General features: G+C 37.7%; 1 protein-coding gene across 1 annotated transcript in view; it reads right to left on the bottom strand.

Moving 5' to 3' along the window:
* The window catches only part of ADAMTS18 (ADAM metallopeptidase with thrombospondin type 1 motif, 18), a 73,941-nt gene that overhangs the window by 17,465 nt on the left and 29,036 nt on the right, over window positions 1–27,440 (bottom strand). The window contains exons 4-15 of the mRNA XM_009870522.1: window positions 26,743–26,942; window positions 25,926–26,009; window positions 25,409–25,568; window positions 24,690–24,795; window positions 21,304–21,441; window positions 19,730–19,883; window positions 18,625–18,720; window positions 17,527–17,675; window positions 12,543–12,715; window positions 10,461–10,591; window positions 10,205–10,328; window positions 8,747–8,991 (exon numbers count right to left, since the gene is read on the bottom strand). Of these exons, the coding sequence (XP_009868824.1) occupies window positions 8,747–8,991; window positions 10,205–10,328; window positions 10,461–10,591; window positions 12,543–12,715; window positions 17,527–17,675; window positions 18,625–18,720; window positions 19,730–19,883; window positions 21,304–21,441; window positions 24,690–24,795; window positions 25,409–25,568; window positions 25,926–26,009; window positions 26,743–26,942 (1,760 nt within the window). The remainder of the gene's footprint in view (window positions 1–8,746; window positions 8,992–10,204; window positions 10,329–10,460; window positions 10,592–12,542; window positions 12,716–17,526; window positions 17,676–18,624; window positions 18,721–19,729; window positions 19,884–21,303; window positions 21,442–24,689; window positions 24,796–25,408; window positions 25,569–25,925; window positions 26,010–26,742; window positions 26,943–27,440) is intronic.

Raw genomic sequence — 27,440 nt, 5'->3', positions numbered from 1 at the left:
GCATAGATCCACTCTGAATCTCTGGATCTCATACTGGCAAAAGCCTCTTCTGTATTCACTGCTCACAGCACATGGTGCTCACTAATGAAGATAGGACAAAGTTTCCATGTTTTACTTGATGCTCATTCATCAATATGTGATTCTGTGCCCTATTCGCTACTCTATTCAAACTGTTAGCAGTATAACTTCTTGCAGGACTTCTTTCATTTTCCCTTGGCTATTCACCGTTATCTGAACGATATGTTTTATAATATTTAACAGCCCCTTCAGATGAAGGAAAATTATCTCTTATATAAAAATTTTTATTTTTAGAAAGCTGTCCAGCTGCTGATAGCAGAAAATCCAACTCCCTTAACTGTTCCACAGTCACTTTGAATCTTGAACCTCAAGTCTGTGGGCATTACAGTTGCTAGAAAAAAAACAGGTTTCAAAAATGTGTTCACTCTGCTGTCCTCTTAAGGAGAAATTAAGTCAAATATCTAATGTGTAAGGCTTCAGAACAGGCTGCCCAGAGAGTCTGTGGATGCCTCATCCCTGAAAGCAAGGCCAGGCTGGACAAGGCTTGGAGCAACCTGGTCTAGTAGAAGGTGTCTCTACCCATGGCAGGGGTTGGAACTAGATGATCTTTAAGGTCCCTTCAAACCCAAACCATTCTGTGATTCTGTATGATGCAGAAGAAAAATAGGGTGTGTTAATCCTAATCAGATATGAGTCCTGGAAAACTATTTTATAATTACACCAATTATTTTCCTGCTTCTTCTTACAGACCAGGCCTCAAAATGCTTGAATTTGCTTTTCCTCATTGGAAGATTCTATGAGTCCAATGTATTAGCACAGATCTCAGCATCTTAGGCAGCCAGAGACAATTTCAGAGAGTGACTTTATTTTCTTCTTGTGTTAGAAAAGATCTGGCTAATATATGAACAGTCTGATTTCCTCTTCCATGGTCCTATGAGGATGCACTTTCTCCCATTTCAGTAGATGCTCTGGGTTCCTTCAAGTGCAGAGGCTGAAATTCTATCTGGCCTTTTAGTAAGTCATGCGTCAAAAGAGGAGGCGGTTTTTGTCCATACCTCAAGACCTTGTGTAAGGGTTAGGCCTTGTCTCATTTGACTCTGACGACTGTCATAAAACAGTCGAAAAACCCAGCAAAGCTTCAAACCTTTCTACTAAAAATGTCTTGCAGTATTAGATTGAACACTTACTTTCTGAAAGTGTTCATTTCTTTGTGATAGTAGGGGGAAGAAACAGAGTGAATGGATCCTGAACAAGAGAATTCAGGAAGAGGGAGGGTGAGAAGACAAAAGTGGCAACTGGTTTTACTCCTGTTAGAGCAATAGCCTCCTGGTGCTTCCACAGAGTGAAGGGATTGAAGAGCAGATGATCTCAGATGAGTTAGAACAAGACACGTTGGTATCTACCCTTTCACAGAGCAACCACACAGTGATGTAAGAAACTCACAAGCTCCAGCAGAGTGAGTGCCCGTGGAGTAAATGCTGCACCTCCGGCAGGCCGGGCCATACCCACTTTATGCCCTTGGGTGCACTCCCTTCTCACGCCTTGGGAAGCAGACACAGCTAGAGTCAGAAAATGAAGTGACTTTCCTCTGCATTTCCTGGCTGGCAGCCAAAGCCAGAGCCCCTTCCCACCAGCAGACTACAAGAGGGAATGTTTACAAAGCAAGAGATGCATCGCTGTCAGGTTTCTTACCCTGCATCATCCCAGCTACCCAGAAAAAGGGCAAAATCAAACTCTGGAAAAGTACTGGAGACAAACTATTGCAGGGCACAAAACCACATACTTTGAAATCCCTGGCACTCAGCTGGAAAATAGTGTACAATGTATAATGTTCAACCAAGTTTTCATCAGGAATGCAATACTATTGCAAAGTTGCAATTTTGCCAAAGTAATGAGCATATAAAAAGTTTTCTATTGCATTTTCAAACATTCATTATAAAGGCCTTCCTTAACGACCCAATAACTGAAGTCTGCATATACAGCCAAGTTATCAGACCTACAAATTTGGAAAGACCTCCAGTGCTAGTCTACTTAACTGGATGCAGTCCAGCATATTTTCAGCCAACTGGCATTTGCTCCCAAATTTACAGCTGGCAAACAACCTCCTTAAACATTTCCAGTTCCTCAATAGAACTGTTTAATGTCTACCTTTAACACACCAACCACCTGACTTCAGACACAACACTCAGCAGCTCTGACCGCAGGGCGCAGAGTTATAAAATTTACAGCTTCTTGAGTTCGAAAACCACAGACTCTATGGCTGGAATCTGCCAGATCTATTCTGAAGAAAAAGAACCATGGCTTTTGCTTAGGGCACAAAATACTATAACAATGGATAAATTGAATTCTCCTGAGCAAAGAACCCGTTCCTTTTGCTGCTAATTTTGATTTCAAAGCTAAACCAATAAATTTTCTAAACTAGCTGTGCATCTGCTCCTTTGTTTCAGACTTTTTTTTTCCCCTATGGCTATCCTAAGTTTCCAATACAATACTCTACTTTGCAGGTCAAATTTTTAAAGAGCCTGTCAACATTGCTTTGTTATGATTGAGTCTGTGCTTTTCAGATGTTTTTTATTGTATGATGTGTATGTGAAGTGACTTGCAGCACCCTGAATTAAGAGATTAATTTACACAAGCTAAACTCCTCTTCCGTAATAGTCTGTCCAGCATGTGAGAGAGCATGCTAACGCCTGGCATGTAATGAGCTGAAAAGACAACTGATTATCTCTGTGAAGGACTAATGGACATTTACAAATCACTTACAGAACTTACAGATTGAAGCTGAGCATAGAGAAAAAAAAAAAAGGTTAAGGAATAGCTACTGTATACCCACATATGCTTCATTTATTTTCATCTTTACTCAATCTATGTGTGCATGATTTACAAAATGGGCATAAGCCCAACCTTTGAATTCTAGCATACGTAGTAGCTTTGTCTTCAAACTGCACCTACATTTCCTGGGTCTCTCCTGTGATTTGTAAGTAGGTAGGTAACGGAGTTAAGCTGTCTGCAGCGAGCCCTCAGTTACGCCTGGAAGGGCAGACGGAGAAGTTGGTCTCTGTGGGAAGACCAGTGCTTGGCTGTGCTATACTTGTGAGACCTGCACTTTTTCATCCACTGTGAATCTACAAGATGTTTAATAAATATTGTAACATCCAACATCCTAAGCCGGGTTCTGACTTCTGTGTTCAGTGAAGATTGATTCCATTGACTTTTATGTGTTTACTGTGTTTTCAGTAGGATAAATCTAAGCATGTGGCATATGATGCTGATGGAAAACTAAAACAAGTTTTAAAAGAGGGCCATTATCTTCAATGGGCAGTTATTGGATGGGTCCTTGACAGTAGCTAACACCAGGAGCTTCAAAGGAAAGTGAAAGAACACCTGTTGGGAAAGCATCCGTAAAGGAAGACTTACCCATCAGTTACTTGAGCCAACCTTAAAACAAAAGGGATTTTATCCCTTCAATATTTCTAAAGTCACTTTAAATACACTCTTAACTAAAAGCTTATGACTAACTTTTGTTTTTCAGCAAAGTCCACTAAGGTCATTAAAAGGGAAAAAAAAAATGAGTATCCTTGAGAGGTCCTGCATGATCTCATTTCTACTTCAGCTGTTTCTAATATATCTTCTGTTGTTATTGTGTCTCCATTTTTTTTACTGTTAACATGCTAAATGTACAACCTTGAGGGATACTGTCCAGCTAATCTCTCTTCACTAAAGCTGAACCCTTTTATCCATTGTAGTGAATCAACATCTGTATCTTATAAGCACATCTTAGCTCTCTTTAGCTTACTTTCTCTTTAGGGGAAATCAGTACAAATTTATCATCTAGTAGCTAATAATAAATGTAATGCTTTATAACTGCAACTTGGCTTTCTCCCAGTGGTGGCTATGTCATCAGTAAAGGCATTCCACCTGGTCTCCTTTCTCTTTTTCCCCTATTGATAAAGAGGAAGTGATTTACTGGTTTTAATTAGACATATTGCTGCCTTTAAGCTCCATTCACCTTCTCTTCCCATGAATCACCTCCTCTTTGCAAAGTATCCTTTCCTTCTGTTGCACAGAATCATAGAACGTTTTCAGCTGGAAGAGACCCTCAAGATCATGGAGTCCAACCTTATCCTAGCCCTATCAACATCACTAAACTAAGTCCTGCAATGCAACATCTACCCATATCTTAAACACCTCCAGGGATGGCAACTCAACCACGGCCCTGGGCAGGCTCTTCCAGTGCCTGACAACCCTTTCAGCAAAGAAATTTTTTCCTAATACCCAACCTGAACCTCCTCTGGCACAACTTCAGACCATTTCCCCTTGTCCTATCACTTGCCACTAGGGAGAACAGACCAACCTCCACCTCTCTACAGCCTCCCTTCAGGTAGTTGCAGAGAGCGGTAAGGCCTCCCTTCAGTCTCTTCTTGTCCAGGCTAAACAGCCTCAGATCCTTCAGACATTCCTTGTATGACACAAGCTCCAAATCCTTTCTCAGACTGGCAGCACCCTGTCCAGCACCTCAGGATCCCTCTTGTAGTGAGGGGCCCAAAACTGGACATAGCACTTGAGGTGTGGCCTCACCAAAGCCCAGTCCAGGGGCATGATCACTTCCCTGCTCCTGCTGACAGCACCGTTCCTGATCCAGGCCAGGATGCCGTTGGCCTTCTTGGCTACTTGGGCATACACACATCTGTCAAAATAAACTATTTTTATTTTTTCCACAAAGAATTCACAATTTCTTGATTCAATATTTCATCAAGTTTGAGGTAAACTTCTGTGAGGATACTGATCCAATCTCATCCTGAAGAGCTTTACAGTGCTCTCTTAAATTGGATTTGATTTCTCAGATGAGTCAATTCTTCATCCATTTATTGATAGAATGCAAAAACAAGTTATTAAACTCTCATGGTTTTAAGTAAGGTTGTCAATCCCTAGTCATGCATTATTTTTCATGGTGTTTCAGAGTCTTTCCCATAATTCAAGTGAGTCATGGAGGGTGACTGAATATTTCAGCAAAAGCATGTCACGAGTGAACCTCATACCAGTTCTGTATTAAGAGAGCCCCATGAGAGCAATGTCCCTTGTGCCTCGCCAGCCTCTTCTGGAAAGTGTTTTTGGCAGTTAGTGGTGCCCACCGGCAGCCCTTATTTGCAAAGTTAGATAAATGAATGATGAATTTACTGTTTGTTTCTCCTCAAGTTGAATATTTTTCAGTTAATAGAAAATCACTGGCCAGTTCTTTAAATTGAAAGTGCTGACCTTAGATTACCTACAACCAAATGACAGATAAATGAGCTGAATATATTCAACTACATTTAAAAAAAAAATCCAGCATGTTTCCATTTGAGACAATTATGTTACAGAAAGCATATTTTTAAAACCTGGTATTAATTTCTGATCCTAAATTATAATTTGACTATCGTATTTCTACCCCTTTGACCATTGTCTGTTATTTCATCTAACCTGAATCTGACCATTTTGGGAACTGCCTTCTGAATTCATGAATATTTTTCATTTCAGCTTTTATTGGTTTCTACAAACCCACAACCCCCGAAATATCAATAATACTAACATCAGAAGGATACAGATACACAAATCCTGAAGGGCACTGGTTCACTGTTTTTTTGCCTTCCCCTCATCTGTGAAATTAATGCTTGAGCAATCCAGAAAGGATTCTGGTGAATTCTACAATCTCATCACATATTTACATTTCCAGTAGATGTGCTCGGGAAATACTAGTCCTACACACTTAATGACACATTCCTCTCACAATGTTCTCCTCCTCCTCACAAAGTATTTGGACATCAGTTTGTTTCTTTTCTCCCACAACCTAGTTAAATTACAGATTTGCTGCCTTCTTTGGTATGACTTACTCCCATAATTATATACATATAATATGTGTAAATACATATATGTGTATTTATTTTTTGTGACATTCCAGGGTAAGAAAAGCACTTTATCAGTCTTTTTCTTGTCTCTTACCCATTTTTGAATAGCGTCTAGGACTGATTAAATAGTACATGCACAGCTGAATTTCTGAAAAACATGGTAGAAAAATAGATGCCCAGGAACATACCGTACCATAAGATACAAATGCAAGCCATTTAACTGCAAGGCTGAACTTGCGCTATGCAAGACAATAGGGAATTTTAAGTATTTTTTCTTATTTGAGTTTCCTCCTTCTTTCTTCATACATGCTTCAGATGTCTCTTTCAAGAAAATATTTTGGAGAATGACTGCATTTCAAAGGAAGGGATTGCCTTGAGCACAGACTTGCCAGACCTGTCTGGACCCATACCTGGAGAGCACTGGTCCCATCCCCTCTTGTGCATGCTGCTCAGAGGATGTGCAGAACCTGAACTTTCTGGCCAAGCAGGCTGGCTCGCCTTCGGAAAATCAGTCAAAAACCTGGATGATTTGAGTGACCACACAGATGTCTAGCAAAACTATGACTACAAAATCACACAGGCATAAACTGTGTTAATCTGTCTTTTAGGTCGTAATGGAATGGCAATAAGTACACCTACAAAACCTTTTATTTTCTGCACACCTGAATAATAAAAGGTCCTGTATTTATGTGGCAATTTATTCAATTCCTTAATACCACAGTCTGCATTTTTACAGTGCCTCACACTGAAGTCTTCTGGAAAAACAACTAATCTAGAAACTAAGTATTAAATTTCTTTTGAGTACAACCTAAATAAAAAATGAAGAAAAAATATCTGAAGATTATAGGAAGCAGTTGAGGTCTGACCCCTGGAAAGTCTTATCTCATTGAAAACTATTGGATAAGACAGTGCTGGCAGGCCTTTTTTTGTATGCTGCTTTGAAAATTACAAATGAGATTAAAAAAAACAAAGCTAAAATATAGTGTGCTTAAACATTCGTGTTTTGAGCCTTCTATAAGTTTCTTGTATTTATAGTTGAAGTATGATTTGTTTCATTATTACTGCTGCAAACAGATCTTCAGCAATATGTGTATTTTCTCATAAAAGCACATTTCTTTAGTTTTCACTGGCATTTTTCCTTCTTAGAGTTACTGGTAAATATTAAATAATGCAGATCTGCGAACACACAATATTTTGCATTTTTTTCAGGATTAATCTCGTTGAATGTTGCTTTAATTACTGATGGGGAAAAAAAATCCTAACTACAGCTCCTAGATATATTTACTGGGGAATATATAACTGTAACTTTCAGTTGTTAGAATCTTACCAATGCCAGTGGTGTAGGTATTTCAATAAAAATACAAAGAAAGTTTAAATAAGCTCTCAAAGGAGCAATAGCCTCCAGTTAAATGTTAATCTTAATAAAACTGTTTAGCATAATTTGATAGGATGAAAATAGAAGTGTTATATGGCATTAATTCTTTTTTTCTTTAATCTTTACTTTGCAAAGTATGTGCACGATATGCAGCCAAGTAAGTCATCTTGCAGACAATTTACTGTTCATACTTTATAATAAATACAGTTCAACCCACTTTCTGTTATGACAAATAAGATTCCTGAGAGTTCAACTTAACATTTCATAGTATTTATAAGTGTGCTTGTTTCCTTGGTGTAAGGCTATTTTGCAGATCATTTGCAGACAGAGAAGCATGTCTGTAACTTGTAGACCAAACTTGTCCTTGGACTAAAGCATCGTTACTACATACATACCCAAAATGAAAATTCTTCAACTGAGAAAAAAGTGTTTTAAAAAAGCATTGTAAATTATAGTAGTAATTTGTGAAAATGCACACCCTTAGCCTGTGTCAAACCGTCTGTTCTAAAACATATGTTCATCCTAAAGTACTTTAACATGTGTTCATGGTCCATGAACTTCAGTGGTTCTTAAAGATACGTTTAAGTACATTACTCAACCAGTGTGAATGGCAGTAAGGCTCTTCAGTATCCCAAACAAACACTTTACTGAACTTGTGAAAGTTTAAATAATCCTTAAAGAGTATATTTCATGTCACAGTCTGTACTTCCTGTGTTTCTTAGTTTAACAGACCAAAGCTGCATAAGGGCGGTGGGACACAGAGTTCTCAGCCTAACCACTCCTGCTCAGCTTCTGCAGAGAGCAGCTTTCGGTTCCCTGTTAGATGAGGGGGCAAGAAGCACCGGTTGTTGCTCAGGGAACGGGCATAGAGCGCTTGGCTCCCGTGCCTCCCAAGCACAGAGCAGAGAAAGCTCAGCGTTTGATAGTGAGCCGACCAGAGTATTGCTGGAAGGGAAGGAAGCGAATCCCTTCAGGGAAGGGCTCCCTCCTTCTCACAAAACCCGACATAATAGAGGAGTTACAAAGCCGAAGGTCTGCTAGAGCGTTCTAACAAAGCAGGCTACCTAATGTTCGCGCCTGCGGTTTCAGGCGCATTAAATGAAACTGTTACCGTTAAGCCTTGCCATAATATTAGATTTAATTTTTACATGACTAAATTGTATCACGTACCATTTATGGGATGTGTTTGTAATCTCTATTGCCACTGTGCAGCAACGGAAAAATAATGCTATACAGTGTGTTTTATGCACCTTCCTTTTCCCTGAATTTGTGACAGTTTACTAAACTTCAGACCTTGATAAACTGGTGAAAGGCCTTTCAATCTAGCATGACCACACAATTAAGTCTGAATACTATCATGATTCGATGCTATTCTTCAATCTTGCTGAGAGCTACAGTGCAGAGCTAAAGCTGTCGTTACTAATTCTGTAATAGACATCAAGGGAAGAATAAACAGAAGAAAGCTTACTTCAAAGACCAGCGTCTCATTAGTCGGTCCTGCTGCATATAGACTCTCCGGATGGTTAAAAGACCGTTGATAATCAAAAACTGTTCCCGCAAAAGAGAACTTTCCCGGCCAATCAATCGTCCAGTCTCCTGTCAGATAATACTTTTTACTGAGGTTGCGCACTGCAAGGTAGCTGGTGGAGGTTTGCATTTCATGGAGCTGTATACTCCGTGCTCCTGCTGGAACAGTGACCACGGCATAGTAGTCTGAAATCAAAGAAATAAGCAATGTTTTTGCAGTTGTCATACAGACAGAGATGGCTTATAATTTTTGAGCCAAACTGAAATGTTTGCAGTTCAAAAGATATTGAAGACAGCTTTTCTGATCCATCAAAGTTACTCTGTTTTCAAAAGGAGAAACCAGTTCTGATTAAACACACACCACCCCCACCATGCATCCTGTAATCAGAGTAACTTGGAGGGATTTCAATTCCTGAAATTTTTCTTTGTGATTAAAGACAAGAAAAAGCAAGTTCACTCTAGACCGACTAATGGTGGTTTCACTATAATTGTTTTACCAAGTTTTCCCTGTAGTTCCCTATAGTAGTTGGAAGGTACTACAAGGTTTTGAGGTGAGGTGCACTGGGTTGCAGAGAGCTTTCGCAAAGCCCTGTATGCCACTGGATCTCCCTGTTGCGAGCCACTGCACTTGAAGCATGTGGAAATCTCACTCAGCCTACAGGCAGAGGAGAGACCACTGACAATCTCCAACACGCACTGCACATAGCTGATTTTGCAGAGCATTCAGTTGAGATTACTTTCCTACCGTATCTCTGTATTAATATGTCCTAAACAATTTCCTGGCCTATATGAGTGTAGTATTGACATGTCTTATGATCACAGTAAATGAGTCCTCAAAATACTCACATGGGTAAAGAAATATTATCTGCATTTTATGTCTGAGAAACTGCAGCACAGTGAGACTATTTCACAAGAAGCCTGTGACAGTCCACCAAAGAAAAGTCCACCTCCCAGTGACTGGATCATCCATTGAATCAGCTGGCCACTTTCCAGTCAACTTAATTTGAAAATGGACATGGAAATACTGTTGCATTTGGCATTGTGCTGTGTTATATTTTTTATATTTTCCGCAGTCCCATTCCAGTCAGAACTGTTGACAGCTATTTTTTTCATTTGCCTGATTCCTGAAATCTCTTTTAAGAGGAAATTCACATGTAAAGGGAAAATGTGGCTTAAGAAACAGGAGGAACACTTGCAAATTAACTAACCAAGACTTATGCTCATAGCTTTCTTGTTACCAAGAAACAGGAGAAACGTGAACTCTCCTCTCACTCTCCCTGTGATTTTCAGTTCACATCTGGACTTTTAGCCACTGACCTAATGAGCAAAGAGTCATATATATTACATAGGGATTCTGCAGAGCAAGGAGTTGATGATCATGTGGAATAGCTTTCCTTACCATTAGCTTTGTGCTGGATCAAGTATTGGCCTTTAAAGAATTTGCACGTTGAATTATCTCCTTTACAAACTCCACAAGCATCCAGTACAGCTTTGGAACCAAGTCCATGATCACACCCTACTTGCTGCAACCAAAAAGGCACAAGTGAAGCACTCACACACAAGGAATTTGAAAAAAACAGCTGCATTTTCCATGAAGTCAATTATCCACTTAAAAAAATTAGATATTTGGTTTGTAATAAAGAATTTTATCTTACTTCACATATTCCATCAATGCAAACATCATATTTATTTGGAGAACACAGAGTTCCATCCTTCACTTTGCTGGACATTGCAAAGAAAAAGTCAAAGTCTTCAGCTGTGCAGTACAATTTACATCTATCTTCCTCTGGGGGAAAAAAAAAAATCAAAAAACAAGACAATTATTAATAGACCAGCTGCACAATTTAAAAAAAACATGGCAAAACATGGCATCATTGTTTCTTCCCGCATTATAGATGACAGGCTACGAGGATTAATTGTGTGTGGTGACAGATTAGGACCCCAAGATGGGCAGAAATACAGCCAAAAGAAGTAGCTTATATTATGCTATTTTAAAAGAATGTGTAGGTTTGACTATCCACACATAGAATTAAGAATTCAAAACCAGTGTGAAAACACGCACATTGCATTAGGTCTGCTGGTGTGGCCCTGATTTCAGTTCCACTGGTTCAGTTTCAAATTTCATTTGTTATTTAGGAGAAATAGGAGATCATTATAATTTTATTTAATTGTTAGTTAAAATTCGAAAAATATATAAGATGGCACAAATGATCACTTCAGCTGAAAGCTAGAACTGGGGCCAGATTTTCCGCTAACAAAAATGCTTTTCCTCTAAAAAATCCCAACTATTGTCAATCAAATATCTTCTTATACACAGATGGTATGCTATGCTTTGAAAGAGTCGATTAATTTTACAAAGACTAAACCAGTCATGCAATTGCAAATATTGTCATAATCGCTGAAATACATAATTTTAATACAAAGTGCAACAAAGAAAACAGCATAAAAAACATGGAAGAACATGAAACTAGATTCATAATAGTATGCTTTTATTCTTAAATAAGCAGCTGGATTTTCAATAGTACTTTCTATAGAGGCGAGACATCTGTAGCAATTCTGAAAACCAGATCATGTTTTCAGGACTATAAATGCAGATCTTGGGGGAGATTTTAGAAAGCAGCTAAGAGAGTAAGGACAGGCATTTTCAAGTTCAGAGTCACAGGGGGATGTCTTGCTTTTAAAAATTATGCCCTTTGTCCTCAGTTTTAAGTTCCTGGGTTTTTTCCTAAATGCAGCCTCCACCTTCAAAACCAACATAGGCCACCTTAATTTCTGTTAAACAAAATGCATTATTCTCTCTAATATACAACACCAATTGTTACGTCGTGAAACCGTATTTCCTCTTTCCTCTGTTCACACTGGCTGTTAGGATGTAGGATTCTGAATACCCACAAAAATGTCTGCTAAGACTGAATAAAATATAATCAGGCTATGAATGAAAGTAACATATATGTGCATGTGAATGTATATAATTATACACTTCTTATCATGAGGCGTTAAATGAAGCAGTTATGATGTGACATAATCCAGCCACTTTTATTGACGTAATAGCAACTGCAGCCACAAACTGTGTTTTCAAGAAGACATTTGCTGTATCTGATAAAATGAATACTCACTCAAAATATTTACAGAAATGTGTAAAGTAAAAATAAACTTTGCTTGTACAGAAGACAAGAAATAGTTATTGAGACCTGAACTTTATAACTGAACTTATAACCTGAACTTTTAGTAAAAGACAACTTACTTACAAAAATTATGCCAGTACACTGTTTGTTTTTTTCCAATTCTCATGGGACTATACCAGTAGAAAAGTCAAAAGGTTGATTTATTGTTACATTTCAAAATCTGAGAACATTCCAAAGGAAGGAAGATTCTGGTAGTGTTACTGTGGGAGCTCACATTTCTCATGCTGAAAAATCCATGGAAATTGCGTTGTTTTGGTTTTACACTAACCAATGTGTAATATAAAATGAAAGAGACGGGTAGCAGCAACCAGGGAGTCATGCTAAGGACAAAGATTTAAATTCACAACCAAAATCAATTCTGCGTGTTCATACAGGCACTATCTCCCAGGATGCCAGATTCAACTATGCTAGAAAGTAAACACATCTCAAGTAAGCCAACTGAATTTGTTTGCTTACATCCAGGTGATATTTGCCCAAAGCATATGGATGAATTACAGCTTATAGCTCACTTCCTGCAATTGCCTTTGTCCAGCAAAGCTGTGGCATAATTACCTTCCACTTTAGTATATGGCTTCCACTTGTAGTACCAGCCCCGGAAAGGTTTGCTGTTGTATTCTGCACACTGCTGGGCACGGAAGTCCAAGCTATTGGCTGGGCATGGCTGATTATTGCAAAGTTGATAAATACGACTGGAGCCATGGCAGAATTTGCCGCCATATTGTGGCCTGAAAAAAAGAGAAAAACCCACTTTTACAAAACCTGGTTTTTGTGTGATTGGCATGTTACATGAGTATGAGAACACAGAGCAAATGAGAAGACGTGTTATCTTAGGAGATCAGTATATCTTACATGGGCCATTAATTTTCATGGTTCCTAAACCCAAGCAAAGCAGTTGCCATGAATTATCTACTTGGATGACTGCAAACTCAGCAAAGATGCAACTGTCTAGAGGTGAGTCATGTTTTCACTAATTTAAATTTATAGGGCTATTTTGCATTGGCTGGTTTCAATCTTGTTACATAGCTATTTTTACTCTGTTGTAACCCAGGAATGAACATGTGCAAAGAATTACCTATCACACTATGAGTTAAAAAAGGATAACACTGATAAAATATAAACAGAATGAATAATTACATTTGGTTGTTCATTTCTTTTGTAAATTATTTTGAAGAAAATGTGCTTTTAAAAAGTCAAAGGAAACAAGGACGGTGCATAGCTGTCTTGCTTTAGGAAAATGTTGAAATTCATGCATAATTTTAAGCATGTCACATCCACTTAAACTTTACCTGAGCATTTCCCTTCATTCTGGACAGAAAGAAAACAACATATAATATTACTTTGCTAGCATCTTATGTTACCAGAATTATAGTTTTTTTAAGTATTTAGTCTATGGACACAACTATAAACCAATGCAAAATGTAAGACTTGCTCTTTTTAAAGTAACCAAGAGGCTGAGAAACTGCTAAGAAATGCATTCACTGACTTATGGATCCTTATGGATCTACATAGGAATTCACTGACGTTATTTTGGTAGTTTGACAGTGCTCAGATAAAACATCTGCATCAAGTACTGAGCCACATCTTCAAAACACCAAATTCTGAGAAAGGCAGATTTGGTGAGCTAGTTAGTGGCAATGCTGTCCGTGAAGGGCAGGGAGGGTATGTAAGACCAGTGATGTCAGGGAGTATTTATGTTGACTGTGCAATTGGTGAGAGCTTTGAGTTAAGGCAGCCAAGGCACTGGGTCCTTACCCAATTCTCTGCAGACTTTCGTTACAGCTTCAGCATATGTATGAGTTTTGACCTCTTTCAGCCCAAGAGAACAAATCTGCTTTAGTGCAAGGAAAAGTAGCAACCTCTTTCCAAGTAAATGCCACCAAACAAGCAATATAATGGAATTATTTATGGCTAGATCGTGATTTCCAGCCACAGTCTTGCATTTGAGGATGGTATAAAATTCCACCAAACTAAGGGAGCACTGAGGCATTTTGTTTCCCAGTTTTGTTACAGCATTTTAATATTACTAACCCTCCCATTACTGAAACTGTTGGCCAGAGAATTACGGAAACTTCCCCACCTTTGTTTTTTACCAACAAGATACCAATGAGAGTTAAGTTACTCACAGGAAACTACATGTAGATTTACAAAGCCAGATTTCTGGGACAAGACTGTTATCTACACTGACAAAACCACGCTTTCATTAGTGACATTTATACCACCTGTAGATTTTGGGTTGACTACAGAAGCTCTGGTAGTGTAACTGCGCTTACAATGGAACACTTTGCACAGAGGGTCTTCTAGTACTTCTGTAGTGGTACCAGTGCTCCTGACACAGGTAGAGCCTAAAGTTTGCATCTGTCTGTGCACCTCCCCAGCACTGGCAAGGGGAGGTAGAGGTGCCTGCATGAATAGATGCTGTCAGAGCTGAGGCCTTGCTGAGGATAATTGGATAAGGGAGAAATCTGGTGAGCAAGGCCAGCAAAAAAACAGTTTCCAAAGAATAATTCGTAAAAGGAGTCTAAGTGCAAAGCTGTAAATACTCCATGCAAGACTCATATCTTAAAAGTAGCTTAAAATAATTAATTAATTTTAAGAGGAGACTTCATGAAGAAAGAAAGTAAAATGGATATTTACCACAATGCAACACAGAGTGAGAAATCCTGGAATTAATCCGATCAAAGAAAGTATTTTATACGTCACGAATGGAATTAGAGTCTGAAATTCTAGACTCCTGTTTTTATGTGTTTTGTAATAATTTAAATCTGTTAGAACATTTCTGCTTATATTATGACCATATTATGATAGTACCACAAAGGTAGATTGTTTTATTCTGCATGAACTTGAAAGGTCTACAGGGTTTTTCACAGTCTTCATTTTTAATTAGTATTTTAAATGGCATTATTACTTTGCATCAGTTTACATGTGCATTATCTGTAATCACTGTTACAGATATTGTACACAAGAGATTAAAAATACATGGTCAAGCAATTTTGATTGCATACATGCCTAAAACTCCATTCTACTCTTAGTGAACAATGCACTATTGTGAATTCAGTAAGATGCAGTCCCACAGATATGATTTAGATATTAATTTAAATCTCTCAGGCACCCTTCAGGTTCTTTTCCAGCCAAACTATTAAATTATGTAATTTGTATGTATCTCAGAAAAGTACCTCAATTGTAAAACGCTGGGATGTATGAAAACCAGATCCACGAACTTAGACTGTGACAATTTACAGAAACATAATGATTTTAGCAAATCTGCGTAGTTCTGTGTTCTACAGCTGACGTCCATAGGTGTTTGTTAGCATGAATTCATACCTAACTCTAGCAGTAATTCAGATGCCATACCCAGAGCTGTTTGGCTGTGGTCATGAGGTCTGTCTTAAAATTGTCAAGAGAAAGGGAATTGGATTGGTTGGATATTATTTGCAAGAGGAGAATTTCACATACAAACACAGGTAATGAGATTTTCATAAGCAGCAGCCTGAATTCATGTTCTTCACCTGTCTTTAAGCTTCTAATAAGATGTGTCACCTTAAAAATCCTTGGAAACCTAGTAATCTCCCTCAATGTACGTAAGAAGTCAGTTACTTTGAAAAACGGACTATTTATTTAAAACCCTCATTTTAGAGTCCAGGCAGTTTTTTAGAGATCCACAACCTGCATCCTCATCTCTTACAGAAATACATTTTGTTCTTTGTCATTCTCAAAATTTTGCTCCCCGAATCATCTGTCAGGCTTTTGAACACAATAAACATTAGCTCCCACGCAAATCTGCATTAGGAAAATTCAAATAAATATATTGCATATGAAATAGTATACATATATGTACTGAAATGTATGAACATCTGAAATGCATTTCAGAAGTTCAGAAAGAAAGGAATCATTATTCTTTGTTTATGTGTCGTTACAGAGGTGAACAAAGAACAGTGACTGGTTTATAAATCATTCCATGTGCTGTAACACTGAAAATGGACAGTATCATTTTTCTAATGAGTCTACATCTACACAAAAGCACTGTGATGGGAAATAGAGCTACCTGGATATTCAGGCACTGTTGTGTGGGTGGCTTATTTACAGCCCTATTATTTTATCTAACTCCCAAGATAGTTAATAATATCTTCGCTTTGCTTTAACGGAATTATAGCTAATATAACAAAATTAAGTTTAGTATAAACATGATTCAGTTCTGGTATCAAGTCTTATTTTAATGAGAACAGGCAGATCACTCTCAATGCAAGTTTTAAATACATAACGCTACAGTAACAGACACCCTTCACGTTAAAGAGCTGCTGTTTGAAGATCACTGGAAATCATTATCAATTACAATAGTGCACAAAAATGAAGCATTTTAACTACTGAATTTTATTCTGTCACAGGAGAGCAAGGGAAGAATGAATGCAAATATCAAATGATTAAGAATTAATGCAAAGAACAAATCTAGCAGGCAGAATAGGGACAAAAGTAGGAAGACCAAAATATATGTATGACGTGTAATCGAGACCCTGCATTCTCTTGCTAAATAGTTTAATAAAGGAAAGTATCAAAGTAATTTCATTTATCAAAATACACTGAGAAACAACAGAAAAGAAAACGCTCTGCTACAGATCTGCAAAAATTGGCTTGACTGAGTGAGGGTAATAAAGACTATTTTAACTAACTCACATTTTCCTATAACATAGTATATGAAGCGTGGATATTATTACTGCAGCACGGTATAGTAGGTGTGAGGCTTCTTTACAGCCTCATAAAAACCGTGTCATACTTTTCTCTGTTTTTTTATTACTGCAGTTTAAATTCTGTTTTTTTTGTGTGCAATGAAGAATACATGTGTCTATGCCTGTTGAAGCTGTGTATGAAATAAAACAGTGAAATCCTTTTTTCTTCTAAGCTGAAGTGAATCGAGTACTTGGGGATAACACTTTACCTCTACTTTGAAATAGTATTGTAAGGGATAGTCGTATTTACGGTGGTAAGGCATTCACTAGAGGGAAATACCAGAAATGTTTCATCAGTTAGCATTCAAATCTAGGGTTCACCAGCTTGATCCTGACTGGTGAAATGTAAAACAATGCAAAGAGTATGACAGACATACAAAGACATCTGTCTTCAACTATTTTGATATTGACTTTAAATATTTTTTGTTTGATTATGCTGGCTAATGTGATCTCAACGGAAGTCTTGATAACTTTTAAGGCCTTTTTTCCTTGCTCCTAAATTATTAGGCGTGATTATGTCTGCGTGGCATTTCGATACTTCGGCAGGTATTTGATAAACTGTAGTTTCACAAAATAAATTAAGTTGGGCTGCAGGTGTTCTAGTACTGTAGCCATCTTCAGATAGCCACTGCTTTCTAGTGTCAGGACATATTTCTGTCTTTCAGCTACTAGCTTGTCGTATTGGACATGAAAGAAAGGTTTTAGAAACATTTTCAAATGTACTATTTTCCTACAGAAATGGACTCTGTTATTTTATATTCTAATAACATAAATAGTTAGCATAAAAATAATACCTTTTCATATCTATGTCTTACTTTGGATTATTGCAGTGTCTTTCTTGATATGTGACCCCACCTCCGCAAGTGCGAGTACACTCTGACCACTCCGACCAGACCGACCATTGGCCATTTATAGGCTTGGGTCCATGATCACCGTATTTGACACACTGTCCTCTTCGACACCACTGCCAAAAGAATGCCAAAAAATATCCCATCAGAGTTAGTGGTACCTAGTAGATGCAAAAAAAAGAAAAAAAGTCCACATTTAAAAGCTCCAGTGTTTAACCCTAACAAACATGAGGTCACCCACTGAACTCAATGCCATAGCTTAGAGTAGGACAGGGACTCTGAATTAGGATATTGATCCACACAATCATATAGAAAAGTACTGTCCCAAAATTTGCTCAAGTTCTGAGTTGAAGAGATCTGAGGTACGTATTTTCAAAACTGTTCTCTTGAGGAGTGGCTTTTTGGCTTACTCTACCCTAAAAATCAATGTTAATTTATGGTCCTGTGCTGTCAGAATATCAAAACTTCCCACATAATGTACAAATAGCCTGCTAAAATTCTGCTAAGACTTCTCCATTTTATCATTCAGTTATGAAATACTGCACAAAGAGAAAAAGTGAAATAAAACATGTCAGGAACTTGAAAAGCAAAACAATATCCTACTAGAAGAAACATTACAGCAAAAGAAAATATTTTGCATCGTTATATAAGATTGTAATTTAAAAGGTACAACTAAAACAAATAACCATTCTCTTCTAGTAGAGATCACTGATGATAATATGCATGATGGCCTTAGTCTCTATAGCAAATATTACAGCTTAAGGAATGTTTATATCAGAGTGGAATTTGAAGCTCTGATCTAAAATCTAAGAGATTTTTCTTGCTGATTTAGATTTGCCACATGTATCTTCTTTCATAGCTCGATGAGAGAGGCATCACTCCCTATCATCAGATCGGTGCCACTGTGAGGACCAGTCCTGACTATGTACAGTGATGCAATCTTGTACAGAGCAATCTGGAAGTCATGATAGTAAACCTGGAGGGATCTGGATAAAACTGGTATTTGACTCAATACAGTCTAAAACCAAGTTAGAATGACATTGTCCTATTCATAAGACAACTTACCATACTTATACCACAAGCTGTTCCTTCCGCTGCTGGCATGAACTTTGTCTCACACCTGTGACCCACTTTGTGACACCAGAGGGATTTGCATATATCCTGAAAAGAAAAAAGTAGTTACTATAGTATTCATAACTCCCATTATTTCCTGGTGTTTCGAAAGAGTAACAAAAGATGCATGCCTTTTCTACCTTAAAAGACATATAAATAAAACCTTTTCTGAATTTAGAAAGTCCAGGGTCTGAGATTCATAGCATAGTCCTATTCCCTATATTGCCTTCTTGTTTATGCAGCATTTCAGTTTAAATAGTTTAAAAACTATTTTGAGTGTGAGACTACAACAGAACAAAAATGATGTTAAAAAGTTCAAGGCTAAAATTTCACCATGTCTACAGGGACTATAATACTGTGAGGAGACTAAATTTTCTAAAACACAGGAGATATCTGAAAACACAGCCTCTTCACAGTGCTGTTCACTCTCCTTTGTTTATGAGCTGTAGAAGAAACACAGCTGCTGTCACCTGATAAATGTGGTTAGTATAAAATAAATCAAAATACTCCAGGATAATTACAGGACTAAAAGAAATGACAATACTTCTTTGCAGAATGAGCACTCCAGATTATTTAATAAAATGTCTTCTCTGAAGAGATCAGCAAGGAGTGTAGCAGCCACTAAAATAATAGGTTAATCTAATCACAAACCCAAGTGTATAAGTTACATTTTATTGTTCTAAAACAACCTTATAGATCTTTTCCAGACTTCGCTGTCAATGCGTAAAACTAAACAAAAGAAACTTAGTCCTTCGTACCCCGCACCCCACGCAAGTCTTGATCAAAACCCTACTCCCTTAGCATAGTAGGCAAAAGTTCAGGGGTCTTATGTTTTCAAGTGTACTCCTTATGACTCCTGGAAAGAACACATTTCCTTCTGAAACTCCCCTGGGATTGTGATATTCCTCAAAAGAGGCCAGTGGCTTCAAAGCAAATTGCCAGGCAAGATAAGGTACAGAAATAGCCTGGGCCCCCGAAGAACACTCTGTTACTTGTATTTACTGTACTGTAGTTCTCTAATGCAATTTTAACTTTTCAAAAGTATATCAATAGGTACCTTTACAAAGCTGAGGTTGCACAGTTTTGCTTTCATTCCAAATTGCCATTTGCACTGGGTATCAGCATCATAGATCTGCCCTGGCAGTTTGTCAGGGTATTTATACTGTCCTGTTTGCTTAGGTTCATCAATCAGGCAGGCAGCTTGAGCTGTACTATAATGAGAATGTATATTAATCATGACTATGATCTTTATATTAAAATATTTTAATTTGCTACAGACCAGCAAAAACACAATAATATGGTATACAGTACCTTTAACTAGCTTTAGAGGTATGCACTGAAATGAGAATATCTGCTTGCAGGAGCCAAAAGATCTTGACATCTTGTTGGTAGCCTGACCTGCAAAGTTTTAAGGAAGCAGGAATTTCCAGGCTTTGGGACTGTTGTGACAAGAAAGAACGAGGTGAAATTCTTTTCCTCCGTTTATTCCTGTGTAACCAAGAGCAAGGTGATCTAATCTGCTTCTTTCCCTTAAACGGATTCTCAAAATCAAGAATTGACAGGCACACTGTCCGATTTCAGCATTCCCTTTGTGTGGACTGACAAACAGAAGGCTGCTGGAGCTTGTGGGCTTTGGGCTGCCTGTGGCCAGCTTGAGACCAAAGGTACTCTATGATCTATGTTTTTCCTTTGTATGTGCTTGAGAACCCATGTAAATAGAAGGTCACTCTATGTGGATTTATGTTCCAGGTGTAGGTCTCTTGGACTATATTCCATGCTGGAGGGCTTATATGAGTTTTTAGTTGGCAGTTTGTTTGTGTACTCACAATATGTTGTATCACCTGTCACTTCTCCTGGCTGGGACTCTTAAGATACCAACCTGGAATTCAAGGATCAGATCCACAGAACAATTTAGGTGCTTGATTCTCACTCTAAGGCATTAAACCTCTAAAATGCCTGTATTAGATCTGGGTCTTAGTACTGCCTACATATTTTTAGTAACCGTTTATAGTCTACCCATGTACAACAAACAAAGTAAAAGGAAAGTTGTAGAGGAAAGGACTGCAGGTCTGATGATATTACAAAGACCAAAACCAGTTCCTTTAAAAGTATCACCAAGTAGTGCTAACATACTGGAGAAATAATTGGCACCTTTCTCTTTTCCCCTTTTCCTCCCAGAAACAATATAAAAAAATAGGAAATGTCCTTACTCATGGTATGAGCTGAGTCAAGAGAGAAACTCCAGTGGGAAAGGCCACTAATGTTAATTTACATTTTGTAATGACTTTGGTACTGCTGTGTCTGCCCTCTTTTGTGTTCACTTCCTACTAACTCTCTAATAAACTCAGCTGCTGACAAGAATGCCTGGGAAAGAATGATATGCCAGTCATTACTGCAAGATATCCATGGAGGGTGAAATTCATTCTTTTGAAACAAAGCAGGAGAAAACCACTTATATGCCATACCACCTATATGCTTCATAAGTGTGTGGGCTCAAATAGTACATTGGTTTGAGCACATTTTAGAAGAGGTGAATTTCACACTTAAGTAGTTTTATGTCTGTTCAAGAATTCAAGCCCAGTTCCTAAAGATATGTTCTCTGGCACTGACCCAGATATACATCTGACCTACCTGAGGAATTTGTTGAGATACTGCCTGCTGCATACAGACCAAGAAAAAACTCCATTGTTTCCTGTGAGTGTGGGAGACATAATATTACCCTCAGCTTTTCTACAAGGATTTCCTTCTCCATCATGAATCATACCAAAGCTGAAAAGAGAACCAGGTGTAAGAGTGAAAATCTAGATTAATCAGAAGCAAGACAAAATTTGGGGCAGAAACAGCACTTTCTGGGTAACAGCTCTATGCTTGAAATCCACAGGGAATGCAGAATTTATCCCTTCATTCCAAAGGGATAAAAACATATGCACCATACAAATGACTATTAGTATGAAACAAGCTCCAATTAGCAGCATTCAAATTTTGTCATGATACACTTGTCTGATAAGAACAAAGTAGCCAAGTTTCATGAACGACCCACAATGGTGATGCACGGAAACTCTGCAATGTGAGCTTGTGGCAAGATACTGGCACGTAAGTAGCAGAGCTGCAGACTGGCAGAGGTTTCACACTTTAACCATTTCTCCTTCCCAAAGGAGAAATGTTTTATGGTGAGATGGATGGAAGTGGTGGATCTCATGTTCAGTCACACTTATACTTGCCTATAAATCTATCAGCTTAAAACATGGACCCAGTCTGAGCCTTTCTTTGTTTAGTGATAATGCCTATTAATGTAAACGGCATGGAGATCAGAATCCAGGGAATATCACTGTTACACATCTGTAAGAATATAACACAACTGTCCTCCTAGTAGGAGGGAAGATCTGTATGTAGCTGCATTCAATCTGTAGCAAAAGAACTGGAACCGAACAAATGCGACACAAGGTAAGAACATAAAAATATGATTCTTTTTATAATTTTGGCCACTAACTTGCTATATTATTTTGGCAAAATCTTAAATCACTTTTTTTTCCTCCTACTTGTCACTTATTTTGTCTAGACTGTAACCTCTTTAGTGGGAATATTGCCTCTTATTGGGTGCTTTGCTCATGAGGCCCTGCTTTCACTAGGAGAGGTGTTAGGGTAATATGAAGAATAATAAAAAATACATTAAAATGATAAATTATGTGGAACTTATGAATATAATAAAGCTAATTTTGGGGTTTTTTTTCCTTTCATTGTTTTATATTTACTTACTGTATGGGACATCTGTGAATGTCAATGTGTTTTGAATAGAAATTTCATAATCTGTTACTTCAACATTGTAGTACATTGGCAACTTCATGAACGTAATCTCTGCACGTGCAGGGAATATCTAATTTACTGGAGTCAATCCTCTGCTGTTATAAATCACTGCAGGCTCATCCGAGTTACTGCATGTGTTGTCACCAGCTGAGGCTCCAAACTTGCTAAAATATATGTCTCCTTCTAAAAATGGACAAAATAAGTCCCAACTGAGCTAGTATTTTAGAATCCTTTATAAAATGCTCTTTTCACATGTATTGCAGCCAAAGAACCCTCAGTTTATATACCCACTGACACAGTGGGATCTGAATTCCCAAAGGAAGCATTAAGCTTTCAGGTAGAAACACAAACTACTTAAAAGAACCCATAAAAATGTACAACAACTGAAGCTACTCAGTGGATCTTAGCATCTCCAAGGCTGCCACAGTTCTTTTTTTTTCTTCCAGAAATCTCTTTATCATGGAAACCAAATTCTGTTGTCTTACATCACACACTAGGTAGTCTCAGGAACGCGAAAACAAACAAATGATAATAAAGACATTTTGTATCTGGAGCAGACTTTTTTCAGGAGATAAGATGCAATTTATCAGACAGGAGTATGGAAGTATACCAAAGAAAGGCTGAATAATATAAGAATCAAAGGCAGTGGTGAAAACCAAAAAATGTCTAAGCATAATCTCTCAAAGCAAATGAGAAAATAAACAGGAAGGAAAGAAGGACATTAAGATACTAAAGGGGATAATTCTTGAAAAATAAGCCATGGGTCAGATTCTCTCCTAATACTGACTGAAAGGCATAAAAAATGTACTGAGGTCAGTGAAATTGCGTTAGTGTGGCAGGAGGATAAAACAATATATATTTTACATATTTGGTCCCATTGAAAGCATTGGCACAATTCCCACGGGCTTCACTGGTAGCTGGATTATTTTTTAATTCCTTGTTTCCCTTCAGATGTACAGAAACCTGTGAAAGGGTCACTCATGTAGACATTAGGTCATAGTATATACTGTAGAGCATATCGGTACAATGAAAACTAAATAGTCCTGATTCAGTCATGCAGAATGGGAAGGACTCATGCCTTGACCAAACAGCAGAATACAGTACTACTGCTTTTCAAAGATACTCTGTGTATTAATGTTGCTGCACAAAATAAAGATCCTATGCCTAGGTTTTATCTGACCCTTGATTTCTGGTTTGTATCACATAGAGAAACTAGGCTTCTATACTGCCAGTGGTTAGACAGAGTCCAGCTTCAGCTATGATAAAACTGAAAATCAAAACCATACAAAAAGTTGTGAAAAAGTAATTCAAAATTACATGGGAAAAGAACAGGAGACCGAAACCTAACCACATTCTTTAGATTTAATTCAACAATCCAGAGAATAGCTGAAGCCCCATGGAAGATTATTACCGGCTTTGTTTGAGAGACAGTGGGTTCTTAGGAAAATTACAGATTTATCACCACAGAAATCAAATGGAAATTCAATGGATATAGATACAGAAAGGCAGAAGCCACCACAAAGGTTGTCTTTAGCCAAATCGTGCACTAAATAGGTAAAACAAAGAAGGGCAGGCTGAATGGAATGAGTGGCTGCCAGACACTGCGAAACACTCAGTCTTCTGGGAAAGAGACCTCTAAGAGACTCAGAGAGATCACTCCTCCATACTGTAAGCTGCAGTGTCCTTTCTCTTTTTGGAGCAACCACACCAATACTAGGAGCAATTTGTCTACCAGTATATGGTAGCAGTGTGGGAAGTTTTAGATTACTGTTGTCACTTTTACTATTTGCTCTTGTTATCACCTGGAATGTATAAAATGTCAAAAAGTAGAATAAAAAAGGAAAGCACACTAGGCAGCTGATTCAGCACTTCATGCTAAAGGACACACCTCTCAGTGAAGAGTCTTGACTGGCCTGAAGTTGCCTGCAGCTTCCTGTCAAATTAGAAACTGTTGTGAGGTACCTGTATCAGAATATAGTTCCTCCGTCTATGATGGCAAAATCAATCAAAATGCCACAGTGGTTATTTTTATGATTGTTGAAGAGATGATATTTAATAAGGCAAATGCATTACCTAGATGCTCTCTATATTCTAATAATTTTGTAGCTCTCTATAAATGATCCATATTTAACTGATTATATTAACTGGTGCTATGTTTCCATTCACTTATATATTTATTTATAGAACGAGCAGGCAAGACTCACGCAACTTACTTGTGTCCAGATTCATGAGCAATTGTAAAAGCCAGTCCAAGGCCTGTATCTTCATTAATGGTACAACTACGGTATTTGCTGCACATGCCACTGATCGGTGCAAATCCTGAAGGAAGGAAGCAATACAATAGCTTGTGTCTCTACAGAATTCCAAATACATGTATAACCTGCACTGGTCCTAATACACCAGTCTATTGTAGTGCATGAAGATAGTTGTCTACTTCATCAGGTTTATCATGGAGGAATTAGAGCAGACTTCTATCTGATAAAAAAGGGACTCCTGTATAAGAAGGGTAAGTCAAACCTAACCTCCCAAAATACACTTTAATTTCCCACCCTCATGCCTTTACTGCCTCTAAGCTAGGGAAGAATCCCATTAAAAAAGGGCAAGTAGTCACAAAAATAAAAAATAAAATAGAAACAGAGTTGCTCAGAAATATTCCCCAAATCAAAAATATTCCTTGGAGAGGTGACAATCCAAAAGGATGTCTTTGGATAGCTTATTTCAACACTATTTCTGGGGCAATTATACCAGTAATACTCCTTTTGTTCTAGGTACCTTAAAGAAAAATATATAAAAATACTGTCCTTGGCTCTTCAAGAAGACTAACAGTATGTGCAAAAATGGACGTTTATATTTTAAAACATTTCAGTCTCTATGAATCACAATGTTGCCATTGACATCCATGAGTTAATCAGAATTTGTTTTCGTATTATACCTAATGTATCACAGGGCTCATTTTTCCAAGAGCAGATATCAAAACCCGTAAGCAAGATGGCATGGTCATGGCGCTTTCCATTCTTCCCAACCAGAGCAGATTGCCATTGACAAAAGCTGTTCAGTGACTGGTCCGCATGGTGGTTAATCAGTAATCCACCCTGTAGGTATTTCACAGACAAAGAAATAGGATGCTTCCATCAGTACTTATTTAAATACTCCTTAAGTAGATTTCTCATTCCAGCCATTTCTCTTCAAGTATTTGCTAGATCTTTTCTTACTGGAAGCCTTCTGATGTTTCTAAAGAATGTTCATATGAAATTAAAATTTTAGTATCAAATACCAAGAAGCAGTGAAATACAGAAATGGTGATTTTTGGTGATTTTAATCTTCTTCTCATGGTTTCTGTCTTAAGAAACCTCTAACGGAAGTTCATGTACATAATGTGGGAACACCCAATGCTCCCTGTGAACAGTAGCAAATGAAGTATACCACACCAAAATTCTGACACAACTTACAGGCTCTTGTTCCAGAAGAAGAAGACTCACAACAATAATGTTTATATCACTTCCAATTGTTCCATCTTTAAACAGACTGGAGACCTGCAACAAATATTGAAGAGGAAATATCATCTACCTGTATAATATTTTTTTAATAGACTAAACATTTGAGTTACTGCATTCAGATTCAATTTTTTGCTATAAATTAATGCAGTTATATATCTCGTAGGATTAATCCAAAAGATCTTAACCCAGAAGAATTATGCCCCAAATCACAACACTTATTCAAAAACCTTTAAAATTTTCTATTGATTTCAGTGAACTTTGTTCTGTCCTTGGTCTCCTGGATCAAGTGTAATCAAGTTCAAAGTTCAAGTTCAAGTTTTATAGTACAAAACTAAAAAGCAAAGCCACACAGGAAAACATATTTCTAGACAAATTATTTTTCTCAAAATAAATTTGTGCTTTCTCAAATACATTTTTGTTTCAAGGAAAGACATCAGACAAAACAGACTAAGCTTCATGATACTAAATGAAATGAAAGTTTCAATTTCGGAGTATCTGCCTTTTTTGTACTACATAAGAAGTATTCTGAAATTTACCATTTTACGTATCTTTCATTTTTTTTAACCCTACAATACTGTTGGCAGAGCTGTGATAATCTAGGGATGTATTTTTAAAGAGTTTTTTGGCATGTGCAATACATTAGATGAGGCGTGAAGAAAGGCTTGTATAAGTTGCCCCTGCTCTTCCTGGTATCACTATTTGTCTAACGCAAGATCCTACTCTGACATAGTCCATAAGGAAAACATACTTCAGTTACACCACATCTTACCATATTCATAACTGTTAATATGTACGTTGTTACGTTTTCCTTGCCATGTTTCTCCAACATTTTTTTATCTGCCACAACAAGGGTTTCAACATTTAGACTTCCATTTTTCTGAATTTTGGCAGATGATCTTTTGAACCTTGTAGAAGTCCCATATTCATCTGCACGAATGTATGTCTCTTCTGTGGGTGGCTTAGGTGCATCTAAAAGGAAATAAAACTCAGGTTTGGTAAGGGTTCAGATCACTCATGAAGAGCCTCATCAGAAAATGAAATACCATTTGTTTAGAGGTTTAGATTATTTTTACAGTATATCATTTAATACTTATGGCTAAGTTCTTGTATATTTATTAAAAAATACCTGATTCATTCCTGAGGGAAGGATGGCTACAGGGAGACAAGGAAATGGGAGAACCACGCTTATACACAACAAGCAATTTAAAATAAGGAATTAACCTAATAAAATGGTAGCATCTGTGGCAAAAAATACACACAGAATTTTTAACAGAATCTACATTTTTCCTGTCCTTTTGATAACTTCCTGAGGTGTTTGGCATGTGCTACTTACATAGCAGTTGGTAAAAAAAGTCCTCTCCACAACAGATGTCCACCGTCAGTACAGAAAGCAGACACACACCACAAGTAAGATTCCTGCCAGCCAGCTACTCTGACTGGCATTAGCCTCCTATGCCAATTTGCCCC

Source organism: Apaloderma vittatum, unplaced genomic scaffold (assembly GCF_000703405.1).
Source record: "Apaloderma vittatum isolate BGI_N311 unplaced genomic scaffold, ASM70340v1 scaffold22025, whole genome shotgun sequence".
Taxonomy (NCBI): domain Eukaryota; kingdom Metazoa; phylum Chordata; class Aves; order Trogoniformes; family Trogonidae; genus Apaloderma; species Apaloderma vittatum.
Note: the sequence above shows the minus strand (reverse complement) of the source record. Positions and strands in the feature narration are given on the sequence as shown.